The 21,899-nt window shown below is 41.1% G+C and overlaps 2 protein-coding genes across 9 annotated transcripts in view; one reads left to right on the plus strand and one right to left on the minus strand.

Annotated features, from left to right (window-relative positions):
* SIDT1 (SID1 transmembrane family member 1) overlaps positions 1-5,225 on the minus strand; it is an 82,855-nt gene extending 77,630 nt beyond the window's left edge. For 4 of the 5 annotated variants that reach the window (XM_045540262.1, XM_045540261.1, XM_045540258.1 and 1 more), the window contains exon 1: positions 4,974-5,195. In XM_045540262.1, the coding sequence (XP_045396218.1) occupies positions 4,974-5,195 (222 nt within the window). Of the gene's footprint in view, positions 1-4,973 lie in introns of all 5 variants that reach the window. The other variant, XM_045540257.1, reaches the window with a different exon arrangement.
* Positions 5,226-20,509: 15,284 nt separating this feature from the next.
* SPICE1 (spindle and centriole associated protein 1) overlaps positions 20,510-21,899 on the plus strand; it is a 56,660-nt gene continuing 55,270 nt past the window's right edge. The window contains exon 1 of one of the 4 annotated variants that reach the window (XM_045540266.1): positions 20,510-20,615. The gene's annotated coding sequence lies outside the window, so the exon portion shown is untranslated. Of the gene's footprint in view, positions 20,616-20,647; positions 20,978-21,899 lie in introns of those variants that run through there. The other 3 variants (XM_045540269.1, XM_045540267.1, XM_045540265.1) reach the window with 3 other exon arrangements.

The raw sequence follows: 21,899 nt of genomic DNA on the forward strand, positions 1-21,899 counted from the left end.
ATAGGTAAAGTTAATTTTGTGAATACAGTGTATTTAATCTAATATATCAAAAAATTATCAAACACAATAAAAATATTAAGGATGCATTTTATATTTTTTTATATGGTATGTATTCTACACTTAACAGCACATCTCAATTCAGTCTAGTCACATTTCAAGTGCCCAATAGCCACATATGGATAGTGGCTACCATACTGGACAGCACAGACTTAGAGAATCCGTTTTACAATTTAGCACCTGATTATCAGGTCTGGGCAGGCAGGAGACAGGTCTTGCATAATATTGGACCCATAATTGGAGTAATGTCAGCCTGTAAATACCCTTATAACATACTGATGCCCTGTTTTCAGAGTCTCAGAGAAAATGTGGGAGATGACTGCTATGGGCTGAATGTCCATGTATTCCACCAAAATTCACATGTTGAAACAATCCCCATATGATGGTCTTTGGAAATAGGGCCTCTGGGAGGTAATGAGGTAATAAGGGTGAAGCCCTCATGGTGGGATTGGTGCCCTTATAAGGAGAGACACAAGAGATCATGCTTCTCTCTTTATTTTCTCAGCCATGCGAGGATACGGCGAGAAGGCAGCTGTCTACAAGCTGGAAGCTTGGGACATGGGATTTGCTGATGTTGATCTGTTTTATCAGCCCAGATGGACTGCGACAGTGACCAATCATCCACATAATGTGCTAATGAGATGATTTGTTCCTCCAACAAGCACTAGTCCAGTTCAGCACGAGGCCGTGGGAGGACAGCAGAGAAGGCTTGTTGGCCTCACTACCTATAGACCAAGCATCCTTTATATGAGACGGAGAAAATGGAGACCATCGTATCAAAGTTTTTAATTCTTTTAGGTAGCTAGTTATGTATATAGCTAGAACTTACCACGGTGAGTCCACATGTGGTATTTCATTGTTCATGAGGGCTGCGTAGGCTTTTTGAATCTGGATCCAAGAGACTGGTATAACTGGTTCTAGATATTAATAAAGCCAAGAATTGTTCTTTGGGCTTAGAAATGTATAATATATGTCATTAAAAGGTAAATATCTCAGTTAATATACAAAATAAAAGAACCATTTCCAGGGAAACATTTCAAATTCAAAATTCTATGGCAAACAATAAATTCTGCTACTGGAAGCCTCAGAGAAGACAGACAGTTGCACAGGGGTTGATTTTTATTAAAGAGGTTCTTATCACCATCTAACTCAAATAGAAATATCTGATTGTGGCTGCCACCTGTCTCTACAAGGGTATTCTCATTTCCCAGTAAACCTGTTTGTGCCCTCTGTCCCAGTCAAACATATCCCTGGCAACTTTCCTGACGAGGTGATTTCCTTCCAGTTTGGTTGAGCCTGGTGGTTACAGAACACCCTGTTTGCACAGTGTAATCCTACTCCCCTCAAGGGAAGTCTCCAGACACTTCGCCTCCAGAGAAATGAAATAAACAATGATCTTGCCTAATCTGTACCTTCAATCATTCTTTTTTTTTTTTTACTTTTTAAAAAAATTATTATTTCAGCATACTGTGGGGATACAAAAGTTTAGGTTACGTATATTAGCCTTGGCCCCTTGCCCCTGAGTCAGAGCTCCAAAAATATCCATCCCCTAGACAGTGCACATCATACTCATTATGTATGTACACACCATCCCCTCCCCCACCCACATCTGCCAGACACCCGATCAATGTTATTCCTAAATGTGCTCTTAGGTGATGATCAGTGAAACCAATTTTCAATCATTATTTTCATTATTCTTCTTTAAACCAGTCACTCCATTCTCTCAGTCACTTTTTTTTTTAAAAGGCAACTTCATATTTACATTACCTATGCCTGGAAGGCATGTGAGACTTTTCCTGGTGCTGAGTTCAGCCAATTAACATGACATGAGCTTGGCTAACTCCTTCTGTGGGACAGCATTGGTTTGGAAGATGCAATGGCTGACAGGAAAGATTAGGAGGAACATCTACCACAATAGCTTCCTCCCTTCACCAAAGCCTAAACTTAGAATAGACTTTGTCCTTCAATGCACAGGAAAAATAATGGCGAACAACAATGGCTTGAAGAATAAAGAAAAAAAATTGAATCTCAAAAACTAGAATTTTTTTTCCCTAAACCAAATTCTTTCTTGCACTGAAGAGGAGTGTTGGGCAACGACCCTGCAGGGTGGGGAGACCTACCTGACTATGACTTTATTCAGGTTAGAGGAAAAACAGCAATGCCCAAACTTCTGCTCTGGAGATTGTGGATCTGGGATCATAGATCTTTATTTGGTAGAGCCCCTTAGTGAGTTTGGGGTTGGGGATAGAGGCAAAAATTGCACAACATGGGAGAGTGACAAAAATTTGAGGGTGGAGGCAAACATTTGGGGTGTGAGTGAGGAGATGGCCAAGAAGATGGTGACAAGCCAGGGTCTGAAAGAGAGTGCCACTACCTTGAAATCCCTCCTGGTAGGGAGTAGCTGCTGGTAAGTTGCTGGGACAGTGTTGCCTAGGTTTCTGACTTAATCTATCACTTATCCTGTGTTGTGCTGTAATTCCCTTAAGTTATTCCAGACTCTCAGTAAAATTCTGCTACATCCAACAGCTTTGTGTTTATAGAAGACGGAGCTGCTAGTATCCATCATGGGTTAAAAAGAACTAAGAAGAGAGTATCCATTGATAGAAACTGAAAGTAATGATTTGGACAGACAGATCAGGAAAATGTCATCTCTGGAGAAATCAACAGGTCTGGCTGGTAAGAGAGGAGGATGATTTCCCATAGTAAGTGGGTTGAGGGTTCCACTGTCTTATTTACATGTTAAAGATTGGTCCCTGAAAGCTGTAAGATTTGAGGTCATCTGGTTTATATTTTACTGAATACTGGCATTAAAATAATTGAAATCCTTGTTATCTGCCAGGCTCATGGCTCCCAATTTTGTATTTCTCAGAGTAGTAACATTTTAATGAAAATTCTAAGAATTGCTTGGGTTGTCAACTTTTTATTGTATTATGTAAAGATATTTTTAAAGTATTTGTTTCATAAAATAAAGGGCATTTCAACATACATATAGTCCAAATAGAAATGGAATAGAACAATTTTTAAAATTTTTGTTTTTGTGAAAAACAAAATTTGTTTTATGAAAAAATTTACTTTTACCTGAAATTATCTCACATTTTTCAACTTATTGAATTGAAAATGAAAACAATATATGTTTCATTTTATTTAGCTTCAGCTTAAAGATTCTTTAACCCTTTCTTCACTTACTCATTCATTTTTGGAAGAACATTTATAAACCTCTTGTGTATGCCACACCCTGTGCTAGGTACTAGGCTACAGAAATGAACATGACTGTGCCTCTGCTCTCAATAGCTCAAGATTTGCTAGGAAATTCAAGCAGGTGATCTCAACTGCAAAACTTATACAATACTAAGAGAAGAAAGGCAAAGGCAATATTTTAAAAGCAGACAATCTATCTCTAAGCAGAACTGTAAGAAATACCAAAGCTTGGTATCAGGATTTACTTGGCAGATGTAATTTGAGTTTCCTTACCTATGATTTAGGGGGAAGCTGACACCCAGAGACCATGGGGTTTTCAGACTTTTTTTTTCTGTTCCCAGCTAACCATAGGGCTAGGAACGTACCTCATGTGTAATATGTCAGGCAGCTGGTGGGTATCCCACACTGGCTAGGAAGAGGTCAGGTTTCTGGGGTTTGGGAAACAAAAACTGCCCCCTCCTGCTACCACGGAATGGCTTTCACACAGCCATTCTGCTCACTACTGGACACAGAGGACGCACAGCCTGAAGGTTACTGGAGGATGGAGCAGGATGAGGGCTGTGCTGCCATGGTTACAGCACCATAGGATTTGGTGCCAGACTAGAGATGGGGCACTTGGGGCCCTTCTTCACTACACACAGCTGGAGGATGTCTGAGAGTCCCCATAGTCACAGTGATCCCTCCTGTTCAATATCAGCCTCCCTCACTAACTGAAGCAATGAGGTTTTTCGAGTTCTGATTCTGGGTGATAATCAGAGAGGTAGGTATATCATGGTATTCCGATCATCTAATTCTGGAATCCCTGAGGGAGGGGGGCATGCTGGCACAGTAATGGATACATAAACACATCCATATGGGAACAAGATCCAGAGGCAGGTACAATGGGGAGTTCTCCCACCCTCACCCCGTGCTCTAGAGGTACCATATCAGAGAAGAAAAGTGAACTATATGCATTTTCTTACAGTATATAATCAGAGTATATATGTCAAAGGGATAGTTATCGTAACAGTCATCTTTCCCCCTCTTGTCTCACCTCAACTCTTGCCAGAAATGTGTCTAGAACTTTCGCACAACTATTCACCCTTATTTAAACTCAAAACCTGGATAGATACAGCTGATGGCTGCAGTTCCTATGTCTTTGACCAGGTCTTTTGGTGTCTCTGAAGCACAACGTGTGACAATGGTACAGAAACGCGGGAAATGACTGTTGAATGCACATAGGTTCTGCAGCTTCCGTGCATTCTCGCACAATTTCCATTTTAGACTCCGACCACCTCTCCCTCCCCATGTGCCATGAAATACAAGGGGCTGGCTAAATCATCCAAATGAAATGAGGTTCCTTCTCTGCAGGGGATTAGTAACAGAGGTGCGGTCTCCCCCTCCACGCCTCATCCCAATCTCCAGAAATAGAGACTTTCCTATAGAAAGGCCCAGCAGGGAGCCAGGACCCGCAGACAGTGCAGGGAACTAGTGTCCCTGCAATGCCCAGAAATGCCAGCGACCAGGCCAGGAGAGACGCCAGGTGAGGCGGAGTTGTCCCAGAGGCTGGTTGCGGCAGGTCGGGCGGCAGGGCGGTGATTGCTTGGGGGGGCGGGGGGGACAGGGTCTCCCAGTTCCTGAGGTCTCCCCAGGTCGATCCCCAGGGGAACCCAAAGCAGCGACCGGGCTCTGAAATCCGGCAAGTTTTAGGAGTCTAGCGAAGGGAGCGAGTGTCTTACCTGGCCGGGCTGGCTGGTGTAGTTGAAGGAGTAGATGTTCTCGGTGCTGAGGCTCACCACCCCGCTGTAGACGTGATCAAAATCGGCGCCCCTGGCAGGGTCGCCCGGGTCGCGGCGCGGCGACGGGGACTGCACCGGTGGCTTAGCCGGTCGCCCGGGCACCGCCGCCCGCAGGAGCCAAGGCAGCGCGCAGAGCAGCGCGAGCCGCGGGCAGCCGCGCATGGTGGGCGCCGCGCCCGGGCCCCAGGCAGAGCCACCTTGCGGAGCGGGCGAGCGCGGAGCGGGTCCTCCCGCAGCCGGGCGGCCGGGCGGGCGGCGGCTTCAGCGCAGCGCGGGCGGTGCCTGCAGCCCAGCGGGGGAGAGCGGGCGGCGCGCTGGCGAAGGGCCGGTCAAATATTGATGCCGCCTCCCGGGGTCTCCACTGCGGGTCACGGGGGGAGAGCAGGGCAGGCAGGAGACGTGGGGGTGGGGAGCTGCTGCGTTTTCCTCCGGCTTCTATGGCCCCTCTTTTTCATCCCGAGAATCCCCCACTCACCCAGCCAGAATTTCGACCAACCTCTTCCCCTCAAGCTCGACAACGGCAGTAACAGAAAAGGCACTGGAGACGTTAAAAAGAAAGATCCACCAGTCGCGAAGCGTCAGCCTGAGCAGACATCGAGAAAGAAATTCGGTCCGTTTCCAATAAACGTGCACCCTGGCTGCAGGCGAAGAAATAGGAAGCCCAGGAACCCGTCCACCAGGAGGGTGCACGAGTTCGCTTTCCCAGGCTGCTACCTGCAAAGAGCTCTTGCCGCTCTGAATGAATGATGACTGTTCTCTGTTCTCCCTTCTCTAGTAGAACCCCTCCTCAGACACCTGTTTCATTTCCTTATTACCTCCTGTTCTCCAAGGAGAGCCTCACGTCATCACTTTCTCTCTCCCTCGCCATATGTGTATGTGTGTAAATATGGACAGTAAAAAAAAAGAAAAAAGGAAAAAGAAAAGAAAGACATGGCAAAGAGAACAATTTTCAGCACCCCCTCAAGTCTGGTCCCGGAAGTTGTCAAAGAGGACTCAGAATAACTAGATTTACGCAAAGGCGTTTCTTTCCATCCCAGTCTCTTGCCTACTTTATCTCTGTAATGACTTCTTCCAGATTCTGCGAAAATCCTGAGGATTCTAAATTGTTTTTAAAAACACAGAAACCATAGTACAGTACATCATAAAAAGGAAGTACTGGTCTGGCAAAAATTAGGAGATTAGATTTAAATGGCTAAGGAGGCCGGTAAGGAGTAGGGTGAGCAAAGGATCCAGCAGAAGTCCTTTGAGAACATTAAACAATCACAATTTAGGTGTCAAAGAAGACTCACTGTTTTATTTTAGCTTCAAGTTATTTGCATGCTAGAAAATATATAATTGTGACTTGAAAGAACATTAAAAAAGAAACCACAAAGAAGAAAAAGATCTTGTTCAAAGATTTAAGATTTCAGATTAAAATTCTAGCACTTACCATTTGAAAGAAGGGTTTGTTTTTGTCTTTAGCTCATCAAATTCCCCCAATTCAATAAAACATCAAAAATGAGTGCAACACATTTAGTGTAAAGTTTTCTAACTGTGAAATCAGAAACGATGCTGATGGAGGATTGAGTTAGATAACTCCATATTAGGACAATTTTCACTTTTAACAAATGTGTGGGAACATGGGCAAAAATACTAATTCAAAAAAGAGTCTGGGGGTAAAACTTAAAACAGAGCTCACTGTTTTTGAGAAACATAATGTAATAATTTCATCCAGAATTTGAATGACTTTAAATTGCTGTATTGAAAATGTCTATGCTTCATTTCAAAGTTTAACAAAATTTCATAAACTTGAAATTTATGAAGGTCTTTGAGGTTAGCTGATGTGGCCAGTTCCTGGACTCTCTAGATATATAGGATCATGTAGTTCTACTTAAACACCATAAGAGATGAGGAACTGGCTTTCTTTTGGGGGAAAGTGTCTCATTATTAGAAAGATATTTCACATTATTAGTTGAAATGTGCCTCTTTTCCACTCGTACTAGTTCTGCCCTCTGGAGACCTAAGAATAAACCTAATCCTTCTTCCACATGATAGCCCTGTAGGTATTTGACCGTTGCTTCAATGTTTCATCCCAACTTTAAGCAATTAAGTTAGAAGCAATTAGAACAGATCCTTTATCATAATATAAAACCTACAATATTTATTTCAAAGCCACTGTAGGTGCTATCTATACCAGACAATTTGAGTTATATATTACAAATCACTCTTTACTATTATCTAATCCTGATTCTAACACAAATTTATTGAGTGACCTTAAATAATTAATCTCTAAGGATCACAAGATTGTTGTAAGGATAAAAAGGGGAAGAATGCATTTGAAAGTATGTTAAAAAGTTTAAAGTGTTGTAGGAGCAAATATTGTTAGTGTACGACTGCTAGTTTAGTTGCTAAAAAATAAAATATGATCCTTGAGGCAAGTCTTTTTAAATATCTACAATGCCAAGACTCTACTGTGTGGGACCGAACATACAAAAGGGCAATGGCCAGACCATAAATGGCGATGGAACTCTGACCCACAACTTCTTCAGCAATCAGCCAAACTACAACCTTAGCAGCAACCAGTCCAGAAGTCAAACCACATGCTCTGCAGCAAATGGTCCAGAACTGTTAGGACTTGGTTAATGAATCAGTTTCCCCAATTTTTGCCCCTGCTTCCAACTCAGGATCAATCAGAGGAAGCCAAATATGGTTCCCAGAACATAAAATGCCCTGCATATGGTTGACTTGCCTCCAGCTTCCCCATACCAAGATCCAATCAGAGTATACTTGAAAGGTTCCCCTTATTTCACTATAAAATCTTCTCACTCTCCTGTCTGCATTTGAGTCTCTGTCAAACACAAGTGATGGTGGCTAACTTCTTTGCTATAGCAAGTTCTGAATAAATAGCCTCTGTTTTCACTTGAGCGATCTTAATTTACTTCCCTAGTTTTCCTGAAGGTTTACAGAGTTACTGTCTGCACTGCCTGTCACCATGGACTCCAGTTCTCTACCAGGTGCTGTACACACTGAGGCCCCTGGTGCCTGGCTGCATGTAGCTTGTGGAGTTTACACTGACATGTTAGGCCAGCACTGGATCTGAACTCTGCTCTCTCTGCTTTTGAGTTCTTTGGCTATGTAGTCCACTTTGGTACCTGGGTTTTGTTAGCAGTCCCACTTGTTTGGCATCTTTTGTGGAGTCAGGCTGTTCCTTTTCATATCTGTTTGTTTTATTTTCTGCTTTTTTTTTTGTATGTGTGTGTTGGGCTACCTAGAAGTGTTGCCACATAGTAGAACACAGCCATAGGCACTTGCCTGGCATTCATTCAGTCAAACTTTGCTGTGGGTCACCAATACAATTAGATAAGATTATTCTCCCATCTAGATTTTTGTCCTGAGAGTTTGGTTTTGATCCTGAGAGGTGTTCTACCTGCCTGAGGGGGCATGTTGTCAGGTCTGCATTTAGAGGCAGCTAACCATCAAGTTGGGAACTCAAGGTGCAAAGTACACAAGCTTCACTTTCAACTGACTATTGCCAGCTCTTATGAGGTTGATTAAGTCTGATTTTTTCTAGTCCTCCAGGAAAAACTCCTTGTTCTTATATGTACATGCATTACAATCCTAATTCTTGTGCCTATCTCTCTAAATGGCATAACTTCACCACAGATGATTTGGGTCTTCAGTAGCCACATGTTGGGGAACACTGGACTTGAACAAAATTGTTTATCTGAAAGACACCTTAGAAAAGAAAGGAAATATGATTTCTCAGACCCAATGGGTAACATTTTTGACTGGTATGCAGAGCCCTCCAAATTAAATTCTGATTCAGAAATTGCTTTAGTAAAAGATTGTTTGATTAAAGCTAATGAGAAATTTGACAAACTTAAACAGCAAAGTAGACTCATTTCCATAGTAAATCCTACTCCTTCTTGCTTTCCTGTTGCCTCTCTATATCCAATTCTCCTTATTCTCCTTTATCCTTCTGATCTCTCTCCTTATGCACCTCCTTCCTTGTCTTCCCCTTGTCCAGACCTCCTACCTTTTCCCAATAACTCTCCTAAAACCTAAAATGTAAAATGCCATTTGCTTCTAAGGATCCATCCCTCCATGACCCAGGTATGCAGGCAACTGTAGAGTTTAAACCTTGGACCCAAAATGAATTAAAAGCTTTCCCTATAATTAAAGCTTTCCCTAAACTCCCAAAGAACAGCAAATATTCATAGGAGAATTTGGAATTTTTTCAGGTGCATATGATCCAGGAATGCCTGACCTATATTAACTTGTACATACGTTGGTTGGAATCTCAGATGCCAAATGTTGGATGGCGAAAGCTGATTGAACTGATCCAGAAAGGGACCTACAGGATTCTTCTTTCCATAATAAAACTAAGGGTTATAAAAACCCTAACCCAAACACAAAAACCAGAATAGTAGGTCAAAGTTTCAGAAAGGATATATACCTGAAACATTTCCAATAAAGTTGATTGGTACCATAATTTAATCATACAAACAGGAACAAACAAGATTTAATTATGGGAGATTTTGGGATAGACTAGAAAATTCCTCTGCAAACATTAATCTTTCTATGTTAAACTCTGCCATCTTTGCTCAACTTCTTCCTTGGACCAAACATAGTATATGAGTAATAGGTATTTCAAATAACCCACAGATTTTCCCATATCTCTCAGTCCTTAACTATAACCCTTGGACCCTTTACTGGAAAACATTTCTTTCTGCTCTGTGATACCACTCCTACAAATTTAATAGGGCGAGATATGCTTTGCAAGTGGAATTGTATTTCTTTTTCTTTCTTTCTTTTTTTTTTTTTGAGACACTGTCACTTAGTCATGCTGGCTAGAGTGCAGTGGAGTCATCATAGCTCACTGCAACCTCAAACTCCTAGGCTAAGTGACCCACCCGTCTCAGCCTCTCCCGAGTAGCTGGGGCTACAGGTGTGTACCACCACGTCAGACTAATTTTTCTATTTTTTGTAGAGACAGGGTCTTGCTCTTACACAGGCTGGTGTCAAACTCCTGGCCTCAAGCAATCCTTCTGCCCTGGCCTCCTAGAGTGTTAGGATTATAGGCGTGAGCCACCACACCCGGCTGTGATTGTATTATGAAATACATACTAGAGAGACTATTTCTAGAGGTTTCAGAGGATTCTATTCACAATTGCGTTGTATCTGCTCTCTATATACCTTTGTCTTCTCCCTCATTCTTGATATATACTTACCAGATAAAGATCTTGACCCTACACCTGACAGTCTGGGTTGAAATTTCTACTGACATAGGAGAAATAATTGCAGCAGAATCCATTAACATTCAGATAGATCGTACTGAATTGTTACCTAACTTCCTTAATATTTCTTAAATTCAGAAGCAAAGGAAGGCCTTAACCTTATAGTTGAGGACCATATATCCAAAGGTCTTTTCGTAACCTGCACTAGTGCTTGTAACATTCCTTCCCTGCCAGTAAAGAAACCAAATGGACAAGGACATTGATTTGTTTATGGTATCAGGGACACAAATAAAATTATTATCCCTCACTTTCTGTTAGTACCCAGCCCAGGTACTATTCTGTCATCAACTCCTCCTCAAACTACTTGCTTCATTGTGGAGGATTATTGCTCTGCCTATTTCAATGTTTCCCCACACCAGGACACTCTTCTTGCCGTTATCTGAAAGGACAACCCTATACAGGGACAGTTAGGCCCCAGGGGTTCGCTGAAACGCGTTCCTATTTTCCTAGGCCCTAATCAAGAACTAAGAGTTCCAAATTTCTCTTGTGATTCAGTTCTGATATAGTACATAGATGATCTCCTATCTTGTTTAGAGAACCCTATAAAAAGAATTCCATTTACTTGCTCTCAGCCTTAGCAGAAAAGAGAAATAAAGTTTTTAAAAAGATAAATGACAATTTTGCCAAAGCATAATCCATGTTAGTGCATGCCCTATTTAAGAAGGGGAAAAAAATAATTTTCTCCTGGCAGGCTAAAGACTATCCTGATAGGATGGCCTTGCTAACAAGAAAAATTATTAACCCACAGCCTCTCTATGATGGCTAAGATCAACCATCTGAGCTCTCTTGCTAGCAGGCAACCCGTGGGGTTCCGTTTTCACAACATCTGAAAAGAGCTGAGCAGACAGAAAGGAAATGTAAATCTTTCTCTTTTACATTCACCAGACCTAAAACTGCTTTTGAGGGTTTGCTTTTACAGCTTTGAAGCGTTCAGTTCCTACCCAAAACCATATCTCAAGGGTGAAATTGCCAATATGAGCGCATCTCCAGTGATAAGCCTGTCTCCAAGTGAAAGGCAGCCGCTTCTGTTATCAGCCTGCCTCTAAGAAAAAGAGAAGTGGATGCAGCAGTTTCACAGCTGTACCCTGCTAATTACTCCACAGCCTCTTCTGTTATCTACTGACAACAATCACTGTTGTTTTTCTTTCTCTTTGTCCCCATAAAAATGGCAAGCTGCTTAGCCTGGGCACAGGCACCTCCTTTCTCTTTGTGGGTGACACGCCATGCCATCTCCCCTCTCTCTTTTTTTTTTTCCCCCTTGTTCCCCTCTCTGTCTCTCACTCTCTCTCTCTCTTCTTCTAAGAAAATAAAATAAACTTTTTTTTTTTACTTTTATATGTCCTAATCTCTGTGTGAGAAATCTTTCTTCACCTGCAGCATGAACACCTAGTGAGGATTCCACTCTTACACTAACTTATCCTAGACCCTCACAGAACTACAACTGAAATGATTTTTATGTCAAATGGGATATTTTTGAGAATGAGTGCTGAATTTTTCCAGGACTGCGACACTTGTTTATCAAATGGCTAAGTCCTCAGCAACAGCTCCTCTCTTCTGGAGCCCAAGTATTGAACAAGCCTTTTATAATCTGACAAAGGCTCTTCAACAGTCTCCTTCCCTAGGCATCCTTAACTAAAACTTTTGTCTCTTTGTGAGTGAGTGTTCTGGGAAAATCTCAGGGTTTTAACTCAACTTCCTAGGAACTATCAAAAACCCATCACTTGAGCCTAATCCTCAATCCAGTTGCAACGGCCTTGCCTTAAGGCAATATGGCCACTGCAAAACTTGGCAATGCTTGTGCTGAGTTAGTTCTAGGATCCCTGCTTTACCTCATGGTCCTCATGCAGTACTGACTTTACCACTGATCGAGGGGGACACGCAACACTTTTCAGTCAGCCAATTAACCTCATATCAATTTTTGTTGCTCTTTCTCTCATATCATTATTCACTGCTGCAATACCCTGAATCCTGCCACTCTCCTCACCTTACCAGAAGAAGGGGAACCTCACAAATGTCTTACCTTAGTTAGGGAACTTTCTATATCTTGCTCAGATTTATTAGCAACTCTCATCAAAAATTCTGATCTTATGTTATTTGTTGATGGGTCATACCCCAGATAATCCTTGGCACGCTTAAGATAGCCATTTGGTGGTACCAGGATATTTAAATGAATATTACCTGAATTTTTCCATGAAACTACTCATCATGATAAAGACAAATTGGTGGGGAAATCAATATTGATGGGGAAACTTTAAAAAGACTGCTGAGATTGGTTTTGGGTCATGTATTACTTGTAAACAGCATAATACTGGAAAAACTATAAAGGCATGGCCAAGAATCAAAGCCTCAAAGACCCTTTGAACACCTTCAGATGGGATTTGTCTATTTTCAGGGTGGGTTAAATGATTTCCTTGCTGAAAATCTCCAGCCCTTATAGTCAGTCTCTAAAAAGCTGCAAGACTGTGTGTTTCCAACCTGGGGTATACAAACATTTATATCAACTGAGGCATGCAATTTACAGGAACCATTGCTAAAGAACATTGTAAGGTGTTACCTGTTCTCAAAAACTATGCTGTCCTTACCACCACAAACCTCTGTAAAGGTTGAAAGAACCAATGGTATTCTTAAATTAAAATTAGTAAAACTTTCCAAAATCCTTGAGCTCCCTTGGAGAAAGGTACTCCCACTAGCTGTTATGGCCATATAATACATTACGTTGGGGACACATTGATTATTCTCTTATGAACTATTAACTGGAAGGCCCATACATTTAGCAATTTGCCCCTTATTCTTCCCTGCTGCATGCAGATGCAGTAAAATATTGCAGGGGACTCATGTACGATACCCAGTCACCAACAAGTTAAGGCCACCTTCCCACAACATCTTAAACTGTCTCTTTATGATCATCAATCAGGAAATTTCATCTATTGAAAGAGACGCTGGATGAAAAAAAAAACTGCCCTTGAACTTCATTTGAAGGGACCTTATCATATATTGTTCACAACAAATATAGCAGTGAAACCCCAGCAAGCAAGTCTTTGGCTTCATGTTTTACAACTAAGGAAACAATACCAAATTCCACACTATTGGAAGGCTGCTCCCATAGGAGACCTCAAACTGAGAATTCTGAGAAATCCTCAACAAAGCAGCCTATCTCTGGAAATAGACACTTGACCCAAGATTTTTGGAACAAGCAGATGACCTCTTAATGAACAGCTTCTACCTAAGACATTGGACCAAGACTCCTATCTAATTCCTGTTTTGTTTTTGACCTGCTTATTGATAATCATGCTTCTCATTTACTATAGACCACTGGTTATTGTCTACCTACAGTGGCCCCTTTTCTCTTTTTTCCCTGTCTTTGTTGTTGTATCAGAACATATCCATTCTAACACAATTCTTAGATTATTACAAACAGTAGCCACTGCCATCAATCTTATTGACTGTTGGACATGCCGTCCATCACTGGACCCCCATGATAAAAGTCTGCAGGTGATTCCAGTTACATCAAATGAGACCACAGGGACTTATAGCCAATGGAAGTTTCACTTTAAATGACTTTACAGACATTAACCTGTGACTTTGCTAGTTTCTGTTATTCTAGCAAAAGAACTAATTATTAAAATCGATTCATCAGATCCCAAGTATTAATAATTCTTTTCTTTATATACATTTTTGAGACAGAGTCTCACTCTGTTGCTTGGGCTAGAGTGCCATGGCGTCAGCCTAGTTCACAGCAACCTCAAACTCCTGGGCTCAAGCAATCCTTCTGCCTCAGCCTCCCGAGTAGCTGGGATTACAGGCATGCGCCACCATGCCCAGCTAATGTTTTCTATATATATTTTTAGTTGTCCATGTAACTTATTTCTATTTTTAGTAGAGAAGGGGTCTCGCTCTTGCTCAGGCTGGTCTTGAACTCCTGACCTCAAGCGATCCTCCTGCCTCGGCCTCCCAGAGTGCTAGGATTACAGGTGTGAGCCACTGCGCCCGGCCAATAATTCTAAATTTGAATTCAACAACCTTTGAAGGTTGATGGGCCAAATATTTGTCAGCTAGAAAAGACTAATAGACATCCAAATATGTAACCCAGTTAACATAAGGCCTTGGTTCTGACTTCATGTCTTGAATATCTTTTATCTTGAACCTCCGTGTGCCCCTACAGGTTACTACTCCCTTTGCAGCCAGGACACATGGTCCTTTTTGCCTCAGACTAATACTTCATGTGGTTTAGTAATAGTATTCTAAGACTTGTCTGCATACTCTAATTCTATAAACCACCAAGTATGGAAATTCTGACTCAAACGCAAGCTCCAAAAGGAGGCCATCCTTGATTATTCAAGTAATCTACCTGAGGGAATTGCTGACTCATTGTTATATATGAACAATCAGAGCAGTCTTCTCAACGGTGGGAATCATACAAATAGAAAAGACTGTAAGAAACTTATCATTAACTCTGGCAGAAGTTATTAATGATACTACCTCAGCCCTGGAGGGAATACAGATCAGTCTCAATTCATTGGCATGAGCTGTGACTGATAATTTCATTGCTCTTGATTTCTTGTTTGCTAGTCATGGCAGTGTCTGTGCCATTGCTAATACTTCTTGCTGTTCTTGGATCAATGAAATAGACAAGGTACAATAGGCTATGCAGCATCTTAATGAAATAGCTAATTGGCTTTCTAAGTTGATCCTCATGCTCTTTGGGACTTATTCTCTTGGCCTGGGTTGGGCAATTGAAATTCCTCATTCTGAAGCATCTTACAGGGACTATTAATTACTATTATTTATGTCATAGTCATCATGACATTGGTTCATTGCATTCTATCTAAAATCTTAAATGTGTTAGTTCAGCTACTCTCTCATCAGACTATCATGATGGTGATACAAAAAAAAGGTCAAGAAGATCTTGCAATAAAATTGACTATGGAGATAACTGGAGAATCCCAAGTGGTGAAGATGTGGATATCTAGCCTTCCCTGAATTGGTATTCAGAGGATGATGGCCAGACCATATATGACAGTAGAACTTGACCAACAACCTCTGCAACAATCAGCCCCAAATGGTCAAGTATTGGTCATGACTGTCAGCTTCCCTATATTTTTTGCCTCAGAACAACCAACCAGAGATTCATATGACTTACATCCCAGTTTAGATGTCTTTACTTTTGAAAATCAGAAAATATAAAAGGTATGATTCTTCTCATAGTGGTACTCAAGATGAATCTTCCCGATATAATAAAAATTGTGTAAAACTATGCACACACATACATACACATACATATAAATGAAGAGCACTTAAATGAGAATAAATAGAGGCCATTCATTCAGAGCTTGATATCAAGGGATTCTTCCACCATCACTTGCATTTGGCAGAGATTCAAAGACAGGAAGGGGAGTGGGAAAGGCTTATAGTGAAATAAAGGGAAGCCTTCAGAAATGCTCTGATTAGGGGAATGGGAAGCTAGAGGTGGACTAAGTAGCAGCAGGACATCTTATGCTTTGGGGGAGCATATTTGGATCATATCTGAAGCAACCAGAGAAAGCCAAATAAATAACTTTTTTTTTTGAGCCAGAGTCTAGCTCTGTTTCCCAGGCTGGAATGCAGTGGCATCATCATAGCTCACTACAACGTCAAACTCCTGGGCTCAAGCAATCTTTCTGCCTTAGCCTCCTGAGTAGCTTGGACTACAGGTGCATGCCACCATGCCTGCCTCATATTTCTATTTTTTGTAGAGACAGGGTTTTGCTATGTTGCCCAGCCTGGTCTTAAACTCCTGGCCTCAAGCAATCCTCCCACATTGGCCTCCCAAAGTGCTAGGATTACAGGCATGAACCACTGTGCCTGCCCTTTTCTTAAGGTATAAATGACATAAAATAAACTTCACATATGTAAATGATACAATTTAATAAATTTTCACACACACACACAAAATCATCTGTGTTATACACATACACACACTTCTGAAACTATAATCATAATCAAGATAATGAATATCCATCACCCTTCAAAGTTTCCTTCCTCCTTTACATGTATCTCTTATCCCTCTCTGCTTCCTCTTCATTCTCAAGCAACCACTCATCTGCTGTCACTCTAATTTTCATTTTATAGAGTTTTATATAAATGTAGTCACAGTATGTACTCTTTTTTTGTTTGGTTTCTTTAACTCAGCATAATTATTTTGAGATTCATCCATATTGCTGTGTGTATCAATAATTTATTAGTTTTTGTTAATACTGAATAGTGTTACGTTGTATAGATATACAAGAACGTATTTTTCCAATCATGTGCTGAAGGATATTTGTGTTCTTTCCAGTGTGTGGCTGTTTTGTGAAAGGGCTGTATGTGCAAAACAATCCCCAAACACAGAAGAAGCTGAGAAACCAAAGAATGAGGCAGACAAATCCAGTTTGTTGGTAAAAGGCTATTTATCGGGGAACTTACAGATAGAAGTGTGGTCTTGGGCAGCAGCAAGACAGGTAGATCTCCGTGCTGATATCCCCCAGACACAAGGTTTGCATACTATAAAGGGTATACCTGCTCCAGAAGGGCAATTAAAGTTGGCCCTTCCAGGAAAAGACAAGAATGCTATGCACATCATAGCCTGTTATTTGTGTGATAACATCAAGGTTGTTTTGTCCTAAGAGCAGGATTTACCAGTTAAGTATATGCTCTTAGATAAGGAACAGCAGATAAAGTAGAAATCTCAGAGGCATTCTTGGAACTGGCTCAGAAGTCAACATGGCAATTAGCATCCATGATGGAGTTATTTTAGCCTGCATATTGCCTGTCACAAATAAAGCTGCCATACATGTTCATGCATAAGTCTTTGTAAGACCCTATATTTCCTTTCCTCTTTAGTAAAGACATAGAAGTGGAATGACTGGATCATATAGCAGTGCATTTAGCTTTGTAAAAAACTGTCAAACTGTTTTCCACAGTTGTGAACAATTTTACATTCCTACCAGCAGTGAGAACTCTAGTTCCCCCTCATCCTCAATGACCCTTGGTATGGTCAGTCTTTTAATTTTTAGCCATGCTATAGGAGTATACTGGTATCTCACTGTAGTGTTAAGTTGTATTTCTCTAATGAACAATGATACTGAGTACATTTTCTCATGCTTATTTGACATCTACATATCTTCTTTAGTGGGGTGTCTGTTTAAATCTTTTGCCCAGTTTTAAAAAATTGCTTGTTTCCTTATTGAGTTATGAGAGGTTTTTAAAATATATTTTTTGATGTAAGCCCTTTATCAGTATATACTTTGCAAAGATTTTCTCTGTGGCTTGTTTGGTCTCTTAATAGGTGATTTGAAAAGAAGTTTTAAATTTTTATTAAATCCAATTATCATTGGGTAGATTGCGCTTTTGGCATCATGTGCAAGAAATCTGCCTAATCCACAGATTTTCTCCAGTGTTTTCTTCTAGGAGTTTATGATTTCAGATTTCACATTTAGGTCAATGACACATTGTTAGTTAGTTTTTTGTATATAGTGTGGGATATAGCTCCATTATTTTGCATATGGATTCCAATTATTCCTGCAGTATTTATTGAAAAGACTATCCTTTCTTCATCACATTATTTTTGAAACTTTGTGAAAAATCAGCTGTCCATATATGTGTGAATTTATTTCTGGACTGCATTCTGTTTCACTGATATTTGTCTATTTTTATACTAATACCATGGTATTTTGATTAGTGTAGCTTTATAAGTAGTCTTGGAATCAGGTAGCTTTGGTAATACAATTTTGTTCTTTTTCAGAGTTGTTTTGGTGATTCTAGGTCCTTTGAATATCCATATGAATTTCAGAATTAGCTCATCAATTTCTACAAAAAGTCTTTTGGGATTTTGATTGGGATTACTTGAATATATAGATAAGTTTGGGATAAGTGACATGGAACAATATGGAGTCTTACAACCCATGAATAAGGTATGTCTCTCTGTAAATTTAGGTCTTTTAAATTTTCCCTCAGTAATATTTCATAGTTTTCAGTGTACAGGGCTTTCATATCTTTTGTCATATTTATACCTAAATATTTATTCTTTTGTATATCATGTAAAATGCATTCAAAATTTTATATTTCTGACAGTCCATTTTTTTTTTTGTTTTTGTTTTGAGACAGAGTCTCATTCTGTTGCCCATGGTAGAGTACCGTGGCGTCAGCCTAGCTCACAGCAACCTCCAACTCCTGGGCTCAAGCAATCCTCCTGCCTCAGCCTCCCAAGTAGCTGGGACTACAGGCATGCGCCACCATGCCCGGCTAATTTTTCTATATATTTTTAACTGTCCATATAATTTCTTTCTACTTTTAGTAGAGATGGGATCTCGCTCTTGCTCAGGCTAGTTTTGAACTCCTGAGCTCAAACAATCCTCCCGCCTCGGCCTCCCAGAGTGCTAGGATTATAGGCGTTAGCCACCGTGCCCGGCCAGTTCATTGTTAATATGTGGAATTATACACAATATTTGTATATTGCTCTTGTATCCTGCAACTTTGCTAAATTCCCTTACTAGTTCTAATGGCATCTTTCTTTCTTTTCAAATTCTTTCTTTCAAATTCTTTCTACGTAGACATTCATGTCATCTTGGAATAAAGACAATTTTTATTTTTCCTATGTCATTGGAATGCCTTTTGTTTGTTTTCCCTGCCTGGTGGCATTGACTAGAGCCTCCAGTACAATGTTGCATAAATGTGGTGGACATCCTTTTCTTTTCCTGATCTAAGGAGGAAATCATCCAGTCTTTCACCATTATGTATGATGTTAGATGTAGGTCTTTTGTAGATGTACTAATCAGTTTGAGAAACTTCCTTGCTATTTCTGGTTAACTAAGAGTGATTATTAAGAATAGATACTGGATTTTGTCAAATGCTTTTTCTGGATCTATTGAGATGTTTTTATAGATACATACATACACATGCGTATGTACATATATATATGCAGTGAGGGTCTGCTGGTGAATAAATTCTATCCATTTCTCTATGTGTAGAAACATCTTTATTTCACTTTCACTTTTAAAACACATTTTTGCCAGATATAGAATTCTAGGTTGACTTTTTTTCCAATACATTTAAACTATTATTCTGTCTTCTTGCTTGCTTTGTTTCTAATGAGAAATTGATGTTATTCTTGTCTTTGTTCCTTTGTACATAACATGTCTTTTTTCTTTGGCTACTTTTAAGACTTTTTATCACTGGTTCTGAGCAATTTGATTATGATGTACCTCAATATAGTTTGCTTCACGTTTCTTGTGCTCAGGTTTCTTTGAAATTCTGAAGGTAGATCTGTGGGTAATGATGCTGATAGAAAGATTGAAGTAGTGATGGGAGCTTATGGAAGTTCTCTTTTGATTAATTCGATGTTATCAATGAAGTAGGAAGCAAGATCATTGGCTGAGACTGAGGATGGAGAAGAGATTTTTGGTATGAGAGAAGGCATAAAACTGACATCTAGAAGGGTAGAAGAATCAATGGAACAGGGACCTGTTACAGGATGTTCAAACATCTTTTAGGGCCCACTTAACATTAGTGATCATGAATTTAAAGTTGGCATGTTTTTTTTTGTAAATTCCTTAATGTGGTCTACACAGCTCTGCCTGTCCTGGCTCCAGACTACTAGGACAGCCTCCCCTCACGATATGCTCCCACTGTTCTCTCAACTCCAGACGTACTAGACTTCTTCCTGTTTTTTGCATTTGCTATATGTCTTTGCACATGCAGCTCCCTCTGCAGGAATTCTCTTCCCTTCTCCAATGGCCTACTCATCCTTGCATATGAGCTTTTCTGGGTAATTGAAATATTCCTATAATAATAAACTTAGTATCTAGTTAGTGTGCTTCATTCTTAGCACTTGTGACAGCTTTAATTTTGCATTTGTGTCATCGATAGCTGTCTGCTTCTTTGTGGTAAGTTTCCTGAGGGCAAGGACCTTGTGCCCATTGAACCTATCATAGTCTCCGGCACATTTGTAGGTGGTAATAAACATTTTTGAATAAATGAACAGAGATGAAAGCAAATAAGTGTGATATGTAAAGCCTGGTGCGGGGAGCAACATCTTTCTTTCAGAGAATTCTCGAGACGCTCGCTAATGCCGCACGCTCGTCCTCCGATGGGTTGCCCCAAACTGCCTTGCCAAGCTTTGGGAGGCGCCTGCGCACTGGGCTCACCGGATATACGCAAGGGCGTGGGGCGGGGTTTTGGTAACCCAGGCAACAGCCCGGAAGCGGCCGGCTGCGTTAGCCTGTGGCTCGCTCCGCGGTTCCAGAACTTGAAGTTTTAGTCGCGGTGAGGGCGGCAGTCGGGAAACGGCAAGGCAGGTTGAGATGGTGGAGCGGAGGCCTGCAGCCCGCAGCCCCAAAGAGCCTTGGGCACCGGGCTACCTATGGGGCGGGGAGAACGGTGGTGGCGTCTCTATTTCTGTTCCCTGGGAATCCAGGCGCCTGGGTCGGGAAGTCCTTACTAGAGAAAGCGCAGCCGGCCCTGTGTTTTGAGAGTGTATGTGCGTGTCAGGCTGCGCGTCTGGCCATGCGTGTGTCTAGCGCGCTCCAAGAGCACCCTGAGTGTGCGCGTGCGCACCGCGTTCGGGCCCTTTTGCACAGAACTAGACATTGAGGGTACTCGGTTGTAGCTTTCAAGCGGTTTACCGTCCAGCAGGAGAGAGACAAACTATCCAGGGTACGTTGGGACCGGGTCATTGAAATTGATGGATGGATATCAGGGGTTTCTCAGAAGAGGCCGGCTGAATGTGTTTTGAGGAGTCCCTGAGGTTAACTCGCTAGAGGAGGGAGTGAAAGTCTGCAGGTGTTCCAGGCAGAGGGAGGAGTGGTCGTAACTACACGTGAAGGCGAGAGCTTGCTTTTAGGATGTGTGGGAGATGTGAGAGCAGAAAAGACTAGAAAGGAAGGTCAGCCGGGCATCAAATGTGGGAGAGGATCTGAATGTCAAGCTAAGTTGGATTCCTCTCTACAGTGGGGAGCCATTCAAATTTTTAGAGGAAGTAAGTAAAGGGTTGAGACTTACACTCTGTCCATATATCTGGGTAAGACTGATTGAAGGGACACTGGAAAAAGTTCTGTTTCCCTTTTACTGGTTTTCCACACTAGTCAGTGGATTTGCTAAACCTGATCATAACTCTCCCTGCTTAAAATTCTTCAGTGGTTTTATATGGTCTTTAGGATGGTGTTCAAATTGCTGTGACCCACAAGACCATTATCTGCCCTCTACCTTTCTGTCCTCTTTAGCCTCTTACCCTTTCAAATCTTTGTTAATCAAACTGAACTTCTGAAACTCTTTGTGGGTGCATTTTTCCTTGCCTGGAATGTTCTTTCCCCCATTTCTAATTTTTATTCCTACTTTAGCTCTCAGCTTAAACATTTTTGGGGATTAGGAAGAGGAGGTGGCCTTTTCTTACTGTGTAGAGTAAGTTAAATACTTCCATGGCACATGGAATTTACTTCCCACGTTGCCCTTTTGTTGTAATTAGTTGTTTAGTTGTGATCCTCTGAAAAACTAAATTCTGCGAGGGCATAGACTATTATTCTACTTTCTTGCTATATGTGGTGCCTGGCTCTTGGCAGATACTTTCAAAATATTTGTG

Source organism: Lemur catta, chromosome 1, assembly GCF_020740605.2.
Source record: "Lemur catta isolate mLemCat1 chromosome 1, mLemCat1.pri, whole genome shotgun sequence".
NCBI lineage: Eukaryota > Metazoa > Chordata > Mammalia > Primates > Lemuridae > Lemur > Lemur catta.